Source organism: Xenopus laevis, chromosome 4S (assembly GCF_017654675.1).
Source record: "Xenopus laevis strain J_2021 chromosome 4S, Xenopus_laevis_v10.1, whole genome shotgun sequence".
NCBI classification, from domain to species: domain Eukaryota; kingdom Metazoa; phylum Chordata; class Amphibia; order Anura; family Pipidae; genus Xenopus; species Xenopus laevis.
This window is the reverse complement of record NC_054378.1, coordinates 117,853,689-117,867,930: the sequence shown is the minus strand read 5'-3', so window position 1 is coordinate 117,867,930 and position 14,242 is coordinate 117,853,689. Positions and strand designations below refer to the sequence as shown.

The 14,242-nt window shown below is 41.0% G+C and overlaps 1 protein-coding gene across 2 annotated transcripts in view; it reads left to right on the top strand.

Annotated features, from left to right (window-relative positions):
* The window catches only part of camk1.S (calcium/calmodulin-dependent protein kinase I S homeolog), a 120,713-nt gene extending 107,873 nt beyond the window's left edge, over window positions 1-12,840 (top strand). For both annotated transcript variants that reach the window (XM_018259392.2, NM_001086810.1), the window contains 4 exon segments: window positions 378-456; window positions 2,278-2,365; window positions 4,525-4,657; window positions 11,769-12,840. In XM_018259392.2, coding sequence (XP_018114881.1) covers window positions 378-456; window positions 2,278-2,365; window positions 4,525-4,657; window positions 11,769-11,857 — 389 coding nt within the window. In that variant the 3' untranslated portion in view covers window positions 11,858-12,840.
* Window positions 12,841-14,242: the final 1,402 nt, after the last annotated feature.

Sequence of the window (14,242 nt, the reverse complement as noted above, 5' to 3'; positions counted from 1 at the left end):
TATCTATTTAATATATAATACACTGACTGAAGTAGCGTGTAGATGGCAGTCAGAAATTTATATAAATAATGATTAGGAACCTGAGATCACTGTCCTACACCAAACAGGCCGTGTAGATTGTTTACTCCTCACTGCGTTTCTCTTCTGTCCTGTCACCTTTTTAAATCAAGCTAAAAGCTTTGTGTGCCTTTAAGTGGGCATAGTATGCAAAAAAGACATCATGATGGGGAAAAAAAAAAGATTTTTTTTTTTGGAGGGGGGCAGAATAAATGGGGCAACACTTGAGCCAGTGCAGTGCCCATAACAATACAGACTGGCCATATTATTGTGCTTTCCAGTGCAAGAATAATGTGGTTATTGCTATTTACTATTCCCAGCAAAAGATTTCATCCAACATCTGATGGAAAAGGATCCAAATAAACGCATCACGTGTGACCAAGCCCTGCAGCATCCCTGGTAAGTTCCCCTGGCCTGAGATTGTCACTTACCTAAAGAAATAAATGGAAGAGACATTCCAGATTTACAGTATAGGAAATATCACTGTGTTTTTAACTGCCTTCCAAACTACAAAGTAGGGCAGGAACCCCACCGAAACCTTCAAACACTGTTGTAGGGGTGTAGTAGGGGACCTGTAGTAGAGACCTAATAAATGGAGAAGGGTATCGGATACCAAATGTTAAAGTCTGGTTCCTGTCGTGAAAGCCATTCTTTGACATAAATAACATGTCTTTTTTTAAAATCTACCCAATATCTCAAAGGTATAAGGCTACAGAATTTGAATTTTTTAAAGCAACGTTATTACCAAAAGGCAACAGGCCGTAGGAATGAATAGTTCTTAAAGGAGTGGTTCACCTTCAAACAACTAGTTGTTTTCAGACAGATCAATAGAAATAACGACGTTGGATCGCGGCCGCATCTGTGCGTCTATGCGGTCCCGCGATCCAAACGCCCTTATCGGATCCATTATGAACCAGTCGTTGGGCGCTGGGGCCCATGATCGGATCAGCCCGATATCGCCAACTTCATTGTGGGCATATCAGGGAGAGATCTGCTTGTTTGGAGACATCTCTGCGTCTATGGCCACCTTAAGAGACATTCCAGACTTACAGTATAGGAAATATCAGTGTTTTTAACTGCCTTCAGAACTACAAAGTAGGGCAGGAACCCCACCAAAACATTTGTCCTTCAAACACTGTTGTAGGGGTGTAGTAGGGGACCTTTGGTAGAGACCTACTAAATGGACAAGGGTATCGGATACCAAATGTTAAAGTCTGGTTCCTGTCATGAAAGCCATTCTTTGTCATAAAGAACATAAATAACATCTCTTTTTTTAAAATCTACCCGATATCTCAAAGGTATAAGGCTACAGAATTTGAATTTTTTTAAAGCAACGTTATTACCAAAAGGCAACAGGCCCTAGGAATGAATAGTTTTTAAAGGGGTGGTTCACCTTCAAATAGGGATGCACCGAATCTACTATTTTGGATTCGGCCGAACCCCCGAATCCTTCGCAAAAGATTTGGCCGAATACCGAACCGAATCCAAATTTGCATACGCAAATTAGGTGTTGGAAGGGGAAAACATTTTTTGCTTCATTGTTTTATGGCCAAAAGTAAAGTGATTTCCCTCCCCGCTCCCAATTTGCATATGCAAATTTGGATTCGGTTCGGCCTGGCAGGGGGATTCGGCGAATCGGAATCCTACTGCCCGAATCCCGAACCGAATCCTGGATTCGGCGCATGCCTACCTTCAAACAACTTGTTGTTTTCAGATAGATCACTAGAAATAACGACTTTTTCTAATGACTTTCTATTTTCTATGTGTGACCGTTTTTCTAATATTGAAGTGTAAAGTGTCATTTTTTACCTTCTGAAGCAGCTCTGAAGTGGGGGGTCGCCGACCCTGTAAACTGTTCTAAATGTTAGTTGATACATTTCTTATCTTTGTCCCTACTGAGCAGAATCCCTGAGTTTCATTACAGGCAGCTGTTAGCCTTGATACAATAGTTGCTGATACTCCAGAGATGTTGCTGAGAAATGGATCAACTAAATGTTGCAAAATTATAACAGTTTAGAGTCTGCGCCTGAATTACTGAGCTGCCAGACTCATACACCAGAGACACGAACATTCAACTTTAAACTTAGATTTTGAAGTAACAGTAAAAAATAAATAATGGAAAGTAATTGAAAAAAGTCTTTATTTCTGGGGAACAATCTAAAAACAGCTGAATTGAAAAAAAGTGTTTGGAAGGTGAACATCTCTTTGTTTTCTTACCAGGATTGCTGGGGACACTGCGCTGGATAAGAATATCCATGAATCAGTCAGTGAGCAGATCAGGAAAAATTTTGCCAAAAGCAGATGGAAGGTGGGTTTTCTGTGTCAGTTACAAGAGGGCTGTGGCCTCGTGGATTATAAACCACATACTTGTTACATATGCCTTGACGGTTGGTGATACAGGTATGGGACCTGTTATCCAGAATGCTCGGGACCTGGGGATTTACGAATAAGCGATTTTTCCGTAATTTGGATCTATATACGTTAAGTCTACTAGAAAATCATGTAAACATTAAATAAACCCAATAGGCTGGTTTTACCTCCAATAAGGATTAATTATATATAATTTAGTACAAGGTACTGTTTTATTATTACAGAGAAAAAGGAAATCATTTCTAAAAATTTGGATTATTTGAATATAATGGAGTCTATGGGAGAGGGCCTTTTAGTAATTACGAGCTTTCTGGATAATGGTTTTCCGGATAACAGATCCCATACCTGTATATAGTAACATTGACGCTGTTTGCTCTAGTCCATAAACCGATTGCTCCTTATGATGTTTTCTTTATTAGTAATGCATGGGAGTAGTAAGTGCCAGCTGCTGGTTCTTCACTGTAAGTTACTGAATTGTGATCGGGGAGTAAAGAAAATCCCCATGTTTCTCTCTTAGAATAGTGATTTTTATGCACAAATCTCATTGGTTAATTGTAAAACAGTCATAATTCACCTGTTATTACTTCTATTTTCCAGCAGAGAAACATGCTGCAATGACTTCCCTGCTCCCAGGTCTCCCAGGAGCCCCTGTATATGCAGTAGAGTAAAACTCCCAAGATGCAGCTCCCAGCCCCGGGTGTCACAAGGGAGACCAGGGAGTAGGGAAACTCGGCAGCACTGTGATCTGCAGGAAAAGATTTGTTTTTTTAAAGAAGAGGCCCTGGGTAAAAGGTCATTCATTTTAGTCTTTAGAGGTGCCTATGTTTTTTCTGTCCTTTAAAAGAAAACTAAAGCCTAACTAAAGAAGTAGCTAGAAATGTTGTACATTATGTTTTGTGCTTCTGTACCAGCCCAAGGCAACCACAGCCCTTTAGCAGTAAAGATCTGTGTCTCCAAAGATGCCCCAGTAGCTCCCCATCTTCTTTTCTGCTGATTCACTGCACATGCTCTGTGCTGCTGTCACTTACTGAGCTTAGGGACCCACTCACAATATACAGTACACATAGAATAGAAATGTCACAATATATAGTGAATAAAGTACCCCCTCTTGTAAAATATAAGGATATTATAAGTTACCGAGGAGTTTCATGACCATATAAAAGTACGAGGCCGAAGGCTGAGTGTTTTTATACAGGTCATGGAACTCCGAGGTAACTTCTAATATCCTCATATTTCACAACTGGGGGTACTTTATTTATTATAATACACAAATTTTAGTGAGTCATGTGACAGAAATTACATCACTACTCACCGTTTATAACTGATGACATCACTACTCACCGTTTATAAGGATATAATTTACAAGATATTCATGGATTTTGTGTATTATAAGGCTGATTAGTAATTAATACAGATAATTACTACATGGCAGCACAGAAACCAGTGCAATTAGCATCAGAATTTAATAATCAGCCCTGTAGCATCAGCTTATATTACAGACCAACCTCATTTTCTGTTGGATAATTAGTGACGACCCCTAAGCTTAGCTTCTCAGCCAAGATGGTGACCCCCTGTGACAAGTTAGAAGTCCTGGATCATTGCTGCTATTGACAAGCTGAAACTTTAGGCTGGTGCAATAAGTTCAGTGTATAAAATATGGCATTTGTAGCCACATTCTTTTTTAGGGTTTAGTTCTCCTTTAAAGCAAAGGTTCTCATTCTATGGATTAAGAGTTAATATTTAGGGATCCAGGATTCGGTTCGGGATTCGGCCTTTATCAGAAGGATTCGGAATCAGCTGAATGCTTCTGCCTGGCCGAACCGAATCCTAATTTGCATATGCAAATTAGGGGCAGGAAAGGAAATCATGTGACTTTTTGTCACAAAACAAGGAAGTAAAAAATGTTTTGCATATGCAAATTAGGATTTGGTTCGGTATTTGGCCAAATCCTTTGCAAAATAGTGGATTTGGTGCATCTCTACTTTATATCGGGCCTGTGTGGGCCACTGTGTAGCTGAAATGCCAGGGTCTGTTTTGAATCTCAGTAAATACATGAAGTAAAGTCCTTATGCCCATCTCTCTGTTTTCCTTCTGCAGCAAGCATTCAATGCCACCGCTGTGGTACGTCACATGAGAAAGTTACAGCTGGGCACAAGCCAAGAAGGCCCTGGCCAGACCACACCCACTAGCCCATGTCATGGCAATCTTCTTATGCCAGGGGACAACCATGGTGAGCAAAACCTTCTGTTTTATGTCAGACTTATGTGCCACAACCTGTTGCATCTGTCCCTTGCCTCTTACCATTTTCTGTAACGTCAAAGCTCACCCCACTATAATACCAGCGACATCAATCTTACTGAACCCCATAAAGAATATGTTGTTTCTTTATATTTCTAAGAAAAACTTGCACTGCCACAAATGATGTCACGGTAATTCCATCTTGGGGATTTGCGTTATGTTTCCAATGTTTTCCTGCTCAGCTGTACCCAGAAATCACCTCCCTGGATATCCAACAGGCGTCTCTAATAATACAGTAAAAAAAAAAACTAGTTTATTACTCCCTTGGGAAAACACAAATGCAGCTTTTTCGCTTCGGAGGCACCAGATGGATCCAATCACACGGTCGCACTGTAACGCAGAACAGGATATTGCACTTCTATAAATAAATAACCACCATCAAAGGGAAACCGCGCATTGTTTCAAATGAAAATGAAAAAATAATGAGACCGGGTTGAGTTGGGGGGATTCGGGGTGCACACCAGGATATCACTGTACCCTGAAGCTGTTGTTGAATTTAAATTTCCAAAATCCTCAGCCAGACAGATACTGCACATTTAGCATTCTTGCTTAGGGCAGTGGCAAATGGGGGGTTGCAAAAAATAAGGTTGAGGCAGCATCTTCACTTATAATTAATGCAATCTGAGCAAAAATATGTGACGAATAATCTTTTGTTAATAAAAGCCATCACCAACTAACTTAACCCTGACATACTGTATATACTAACCCTAGAGAAATATATATATACTAGCACAGAAAGGCCCTTCTGAATCGGCTGCTTATTTATAATTGAATAAGTATGCTTACAATAAGGCATCTTTGGCTCTGATTTGCGAATTAATAAATAAATATGTCATCCAGTTGAATAGTTAAATTTTATAGTGATTGTTCCACCTTTTTCACCTTATTTGCATAATAATAGAAGAAAATTTAGACAGTAAAAATACTAACCTCAGCACTGGATGAATCCATCCCATCAACAAGTCTCTATGTGCCCTGTCAAATTTCTGGAGCAAAATAGTTTGTCGGGTCCCATTGCACTAGCCATGGAGAGCAGAAAGAATTGGCTGATTTCATGGGAATTGTTTACCCTTGTGATGTTTTCCGCTGGAGTGGGAGCCGATGTTGTATTGTTGGACTTTACGGAATCCAACGACAAAGGTCCACAGCAGGGCCTGTTGGTTGAAACTTGAGTGTTGCATGAAGAGGTAACAGTTGGAAGCAAACAAGCTTCACTTAGATCAGAAACAACCTGTGGCTTGGCAGCAGTTCCTGGACTTGAGTTGGTGGCAGAGCATTCTGGGAGTTCTAGACTAGCCACAGGTTGGACAAGCTTCAGACTGAGGGTATCACCCGTGCCATGTTCTGCATTGATAAAGGCATATGAAAAGGTTGAACTTGAACAAATGGGACAAATTATTATTGAAGAACCTTTCTCTATTCATATAGATATTTATGATATAATTATACAGATACAGCCACCAAAAGTGGAATTTAGTTATCCAGCTACACCAAGAGCGCAATTCACAATATAACTACATAAATCTATCTGCATGGATCATCCTCAGATCCTATTGGTTTGGCCAAACTTCATCTCCCATGGTGTGGCATGGTGCATAGAAAAGTAAAGGGGTAAGAGGAGCCTTTACTCGCTTCCTTCCAAGTCAGATCATTTAGCCTGTTGGACTGTAATTGGCCACAGTGTCTATTGACCCAAAGGACTTTTTAGTGGATTAGCCAGTGTATGACCACCCTAAGATTTGGGGGGGGGGGCACACCACTATACTTTAATAGTACTGTTGAACACAGAGACATTTGTTTGCTGCTTATAGGGGCTTATATTTAATGTTGATCTTTACTTATTTTGGGCCTTTAAAGGAGAAGGAAAGGCTAAAACGAAGTAAGCTTTATCAGAAAGGTCTATATAAATACACCAGTAAACCTTCAAAGTAATGTTGCTCTGAGTCCTCTGTCAAAAGAAACACAGCATTTCTTTCCTACTTTCTGACTTCTGTATCAGACTTCCTGTTTTCAGCTTAAACCTTCAGGGCTAGGGCTTGAGCATGCTCAGTTTGCTCCTCTCTCCCTCCCCCCCTCCTCCCCTCCCTGCTGTAGTCTGAGCCCAGAGCTATGAGTGAGCAGGGAGAGACTAAGGCAGGAAGTGATGTCACACCAAGCTAATATGGCAGCTGCTATCCTAAACAAAAAGAAAGGGTTTCTAAAGCTGTTTACTCAGGTATGGTAAAGCATTCTGCACAATAAATATAGTGTTATAGATTGCACTATTGTGGGTATTCTATTGGCGTTAAACTGCTTTGGTAGCTTTCCTTCTCCTTTAAGTTTAAAATGCCTGGGCTTGTTTTGAATCTCAGCCAAGGCTAGGATCCCGTTCACCATATTTATTCTATGAACATCAATTCCCAGCAGTCCCAGCCAGCCCATAGCATTATGCTGACATCAGCGAAAATTCTGTGGTTGGCTCCATCTCATGCGGTGGAGGGAAAAACATCTGGGGCTTCAGCGCCTCGACAGTCACATAACATTAGCTAATATTATTCTTCTGAGAAGCCGTTGCAGTCTCTCCCCGTCCTGTCTGTGAGCATTAGTCTCACGCAAGAACAATATCTGTCAGAAGGAAAGGGAATGGGAAGACGAATGGTTTTAGATTTGTCCAGGAGACCATTCCACAAGCTGCCGCATCCTTATAAAGCATAATAGCAGTAGGGCATCATGGGACAGATTTCCTGTTTCCCACCTGTGCAACATTCATCTCCATGTGTTCCGGAATGCTAATGTCTGCTCTTTCTAGGGAATGGAAGGGATTGGGCTGCAGCTGGAGCACACGTCATGTTCTTAGATAGTGTGGCCCAACAGAATCTCATTATTCTCTTCTGAAGGTGATCGGATATGTACAGAATTAATGTAGAACGAGGCCGTGGCTTTGCCAACTGATAGTGGCATCACAGTTCTAAACCAGCCATAGGTTGTTTAGATGTTGACAACATTCACAAGTGTCATCCATATCTTTTAACCCCTTTAAATGCAATTTATTGCAGCAGCTACTCAAGGAGTGAAGGGGTTACTGCAGAGTATCCAGAGTCTTTTGCCCTACAATCAGCAGCCCATCGGTGGCTAAGGCTTTAATATCACAATAAATATATTAATGTGATAAAAAAATATGCTTATATTGGAGACAATATTCCCTGGACTTTATTGTAAAGCAAACCTATGTTTTTATGCATTAATACAAATATAAGATTTCTGTGCATATTGTAAGTTACAGCATATGTGAAAGGCTACGGGAAACAGTAACTGCCAACCATGGTTTTTATTACATACACAGAGATGGAATATTCCGAGCACTAGACTATGCCAGAAACTATACCATAAAGTCTATGGCAGCTCCCACACATGCACATATATGTACATATATACAGGGAGAAAATGAATATTCTGTGCACACTGTATAGCAGTGATCCCCAACCAGTAGCTCGTGAGTAACATGTTGCTCTCCAACCCCTTGGATGTTGCTCTCAGTGGCCTCAAAGCAGCTGCTTATTTTTGAATTCCAGACTTGGAGACAAGTTTTGGTTGTATAAAAACCAGGTGTACTGCCAAATAGAGCCTCAATGTAGGTTGCCAATCTTCATAGGGGCTACCAAATGGCCAATCACAGCACTTATTTGGCACCCCAAGAACATTTTTCAGGCTTGTGTTGCTCTCCAACTCCTTTTACTTCTGAATGTTGCTCACCGGGTTCAAAAGGTTGGGGATCCCTGCTGTATAGCCTCGTACTGTATAATTTGGAAAGAATACATTGGAGCGAAACCATAGGGGTATAATTTAGCTTCTCAAGGCCACCAATTAGCTGTTCAGCATTCCTTGACATATGAATCAAATAAAATAGGGGGAAACATTCTGACATCTTGATCCAGTTCAGATGTGTATAATGTTCTTGTTTCACATCAGTCTGTACAATGAACTTGAGCTCTAACATTCCCCAAAGGGAGTATCGGCTTGACATGATCCCTGTAAATTCCAAAACCCTGAGAGAAGGGAAGTCTCCGTACTCTTGGAAGGCCTGTCTATAGAATAACTCCATATATCGCCTGTAATGCTGTTGTGCTTACTCAGCTGTCGTCCTTGGCTAACCTTTTGGCTTTACAGAATTGTTCATTGCTTCTATCTATTCATATATCCTCTGGAGAAAGTTAGAAAAGATAGAGAAAGCTTTGTTTTTTGGTCTAGGACAGGACTATCCAACTTGTAGGCTAGATGTGGCTCTTCCTGCATTTTCTACATCTCCATAGACCTCTCTGTAGGACATTGTTGTGTTATAATAATCCATGCCCCAATGCATGTGAAATAGCAGATATTTAGCCCACTGCATGGAAGATCTTGGCGTGCACTGAACTAGGAAAGCATTCATCCTAAATCTCACCCTAATTAGCTTTTAAATTGGGCCGCCCGATCCACTTATTAGAACCTCTGAAACACCATGGGAAGGATATGATTAAAGTAGAAGAATGATATTTTATGTAAAGCTGAAACTGCAAACTAAAGCTGGCCATTGATGTGCAGATTGTATTCTTTGTGCGACCAATGCTCATTCATTTCAGGCTAGCAATCTACCATTCAGATTAAATTAGGAAAATAACAAATCAGACGATGCTTTGGCCATTAATTGAGAGACAGCAATCGTACAACAGTTATGCCCAACAAATAGCAGTGACAGTCACCTATTGATATTCTCAGATAGACATAATACATGCAGAGATCTTATTGATAGCCAATATAAATCTTTTAACCTGTCCAATCGACTAAACTACCGAATGCCATGGTACGAAAAATGTTGGGACAATCCACACACGATCCAAAACTCGTACAAATCTTCGTTTCCTAGCAAATCTTTGCGTCTATGGCCAGCTTGCGCCATTAAGGTGCACCACTTTGGATGTAAAAACTATTCAGAACAATGGAAAATGTGTATTATGTTACACAATACTAAGCCTGAAAAATCAGCTTAAACTGTGAAGAAAACTGGGGTAGCCATCACTTATCTGCGGTGGCCAAGATTGGACTGGGCCAGCGGGACAGTAGGATAAAACCCAATGAACCCCAGCCTCCATGGACCCTCACCAACCCCTTGCAAGGTTCAAGTTAAGCAATCAGTATGAAGTAAAGGGTATTAGGCAGGGGAGACAGAAGCTGGGATGGGGCCCTTGAGGTCGGAAGGGGGGTCCTTGATGTTGCAGACCCAGTGCAATTGGACTTTTTCAGTTTAAGCCCCTTTGGAGCTGCAACCTTTGGTCATAGTCTGGCCCTTCTGAGCTCATAACACAGTTATAGATACATACAGGAAAATATCAGTGGATCAGTCATGCAGTCATAGCTCAAGAATATCCAGGACAGCAAAATCGCACCTTAACTGACCATGTTTATTTAGAACAGCAAATACATGTTTGCCCTAGAAGATCTTACACTGATCCCCGTAACTGCTCAAGCGTCCATTTTGAGGATTACTGGTGTCAATCCAGTGTAGTAGATAGGGCCAAAAGGAAAGCAACAATATAGTCCCATATTTAGCTCTGACAGAGCCTAGGGTAGCGACTTTGTTGAACCCAAACTATGAGTCTTTAGCTGTTGTTCATGTTAAAGTGGTTTGCTCTGTTGTGTCTACTTGGAGACCCACGTGGTTGCCCTTTTTGCCTTAAAGGATCCACGATCACTATCCAGCCACTGTAATTCTGTTTTAAAGTCATTCTGCCATCGAGTAACTTCTTGGTGGTGGTTGCAACCTTGGTGGATGAATGAATACTAACCCAGAATCGACAGTATTTAAACATCTACACGTTTTATATAATGATTATTTCGATGTAAAAGGGTTATTGTACAGTTCAGCAACCTGGCTCTCCCTCCTGGATCAAAACTCCCTTTTTTCCAGCCACAGTTGGAGAGCCAAGCATGGCACAACCAAGCATGGGAGAGCCAATTCTGTATTAATCAGTTCCGCGATAGGCAACAGCCCGTTAGCATTATACAATGATCTGAACAATGTGCCAAACTGCAAAGCAACCGATCAAAAGCCTCCCAGGCAGCCAGTTATGCACATCTGGCCTTAATTAATTTGTTTGGGATATACAGTATTTTGGTGTCTGTCCATTTTCCTTTTTTAAATCTGCATTTTAATACAGCCAAGTATTTAACGGAATGGAACCGAGCTTTCATATGAGTCCAGAGTCACCGTGCCTAGAATGTGCTAGAGTTCTTCCAGGCATGTATTTTTTCCACTCGCTTGCTTAGAAGACTTTTGATATTTAATTTTAATATCAGATGGAGATATTTGCAGAACAGTATCTTCCCTTTTCTAGGGGATTTGATATGTTCTTCAGTGGTCTAACCAGATGTTTTTGAGCCCCTACTGATTTTTTTTAGGGTGAGAAGATCTGTTTAACTCCACCAGTTAGGACCCAAATGCCCACCCCATGCCCACTATAAACCTACACACTCGATTTGGAATCTGCTACTTTTTGTGACGCCTTCTAAAAACAGAGGGTATTTATATGTCCCTGGGTATTGTCTCTCATAATATAAAAATGTTATATTTTAATCCTGGCCTACAGGCGTCTAGACCTCCTATGGGCATTTGCTGCCAACTCTTAGGAGTGAGTTAGCAGATGATGAACCATGGGCTGAAACAGATGTCACTCCCTCCTGATATTTGATTGGGACTCATTCTGATATAGATTGAATGCAGAGCAACCAGGGGGGGGGGGTATTTAGGGACAAAAGGGGTCCCAAAAAATGTGAAAGTGTAATTCACAAAGAGTACTGGGCTTGGTTTTTCATGGATCATGGGTGGGAGCGTATTCTTTATTAGAGTGAGGTTCTGTTCTACTTGTACTTACTTATAGAAGAGCTATGCCGCCACTCCCATATTCTGAAAGATTTAGGTAACGTTCTTACTTATAAACAGGGTAGAGCTTTTTTTTTTCTATTGAGGAATTCCTTCTCCTCTACACTTGAGCCCCTTTCTCATTTTGCTGTCTCTGGTTTTTTTCCAGGCTGTCAAGACTGCTGTTCTCCGAAATCCTCTGAAAACAACTCGTTGGCTTATAGCACCCAACACTGCGCACAATCCAACAGAGTTTAAGGCCTTCTGAAGTGGCTTCTGGAACCCAGTGTGATTGATAAGAGCAGGCCACAGATGCTGGATGTCCAACCAGACTAGATGCCTGCGAGTGGCAGACCGTCAAGGACAAGGACAGGCCAACCTTATTAAACAAATGTAAAAACATTAGGGGTGGGAGAGGGGAAAAGAGAGGGAACAGAGAGAGAGGCAGGCCTTTTATTATTACTTTTTTTTTTTAATAACAGTACATCTAATTGGATAAACCAGGCCTGGTGGGTGGAGATGTTTAGAGACAGACAAAGGCTTGTTGTTCTCGTTCATATGTAACATGTTGCCTGCTCATTGTATGATGTGTGGGGGGTGGGTTGTCTAATTTTCTTCTGTATTAAGGTGAAGATTTGAGTTTTAAGGCTCTTGCTGCTGTTTTACTTGGCTGGTGGCCATGAACTCTACGGTGATGGTTCTGGATTCTGGTATAGGAAGTGAACGCCTGACATTTTGGAAATGATTCCCTGTTGGGCTCGGCAGAAGTTTTTGTAACAGAAGCTTTATAGGGAAACCTCAAACACTGAGCAATTTATGCTATTGTTTTTATAAGGGGGGTAAGTCAGGCTGGGATGAAGGACTTTTTACTGTGTAAGTGACAGCAGGAATTGTTAAAATTTGTACTTGTTCTTCCAGTCCTAAAAAAATGGTTTCAGACGCAACGCGTTCCACATTGCATTGTAGTAGCAGAAGAAAGGCAAATGCGATTAAATATCAAACATTCTTTCCCCCAGAGCTCTTTAGGGCATTATGGGTATGCACCTTTATTTTAGAACATCGGTTGTGTGATACTGGTAGTGACTGAAAAAGGTTTTTTTCTTTGTAATCTTGGAATAATACAAAAGTGATCGAGTGATTAAGCCTACAAGTATTAAATAACCCAAAATGTCCATATTGGAAAATGTTGATGCGCTGACCATAACTAAATGCCAGATATTAAAGACTTTATTGGAAAATCAGTGATGAGGTGATATCCTTGATTTAAGGGGGTGGTTATTTTCGGTTTAGGTGCCAAATGCCCAAACACCATAATAGAGAAACTCTGGTGTGTAGGGGGCAGCCATTGGTAAGTCATTGGCTCAGTGGAAGCCTACAAAGTGGGCACTTTTCACTTCCCGGCATTGATAGGGAACACTCAGGGAGTAACTTGATGCCTCCGGGCCTCCCAGCAGACTTAAGCAGACTTCTTCTCATACAGTAGCTAAGAAAGGTCCATCTCTACTTAAGTTCTCATGTTCAATTCTTTAACATTTTCCCCCCATTTGTGCCCAAAGATAATGTCATTTAGGATAATATTGTAAAATGTGTGTGATTTTAAATACTTCCCAGCCTCCTAAGGTTTTCTTTATTTACTTCCTTACTGTAAAAAAAAATCATTCTTGCTTTTTGACTGAGATGCAAAATACAGGGTCTGCTTGGCCCGTCCAAGGGAATCTCCTGGTTTTCCTTATAGTGGGACTGTGACGTTCTCGTTTTTCTTTTTCTGATAGAACTGGCAGATGTCAGGTGGGCCCTGGGAGACCCAGTCTGACACTGCCTAAATATTTTTATTACAGAACATGGACAGGATCAGTGCTGGATTTAGAAGAATGTCTCTAGAAGAGTCCGTAATGGGCTTTATTGCAATGCACGGGGTTGCCACTTGGCTGGATGCCACATTATGAACAGGGAAGGCAGATAATGAATATTCACTATATCAATGATCGACACAGTACTGCGTAGTTATTTAGTTTTGGGAGGAGCTCTAGGCACTTTAGCCTTTGTTGGTTCTATCACATAAAACATCCCAATCAAATGTCGGGTAAGTAGGAAGAGCTTTTAAGTAGGAAGAACATGTTATGACCAAGTTTTGAAATGAGACCACATTAAACGAAATTCAAAGCTATATTTTTCGGCTGCACCTGCAGATAGAAGCCATGGTGGCTTACTCTGCCACTACAAATGAATGAACTAAAATACCTCAGCTGCTGCAGAACATCCTGGGGAGAAGAACTATGAATCGGCTGCATGGGTTTGTAGCAGCCAAAACTGTCAACTCTCAATTGGTCTGTGACTAATCACATCGAAGGGCTACTTTACCTGTGTGCCCATGCCAACCTCCAGTAATACCTCCAAAATGCTTAATGTTCATTACACCTGCACTTAATATACTGCAGAGATGAACAACGGTGATGTAGTTAAGGCATTTATATTTCCTTAGAATGTTATGTGGGTCCCTCTCCTGATACTGAGACACACTGAGAAATGTAAAGAAATGGTCTTGGCCCAGTTTTGTTACTATTTTTCTGCATTTGCTTTCTGTCAGAATTTCAGGTCAGTCTAGATACAGCATGAAGGGAATGTCTATAGGGTTCTGTTTCT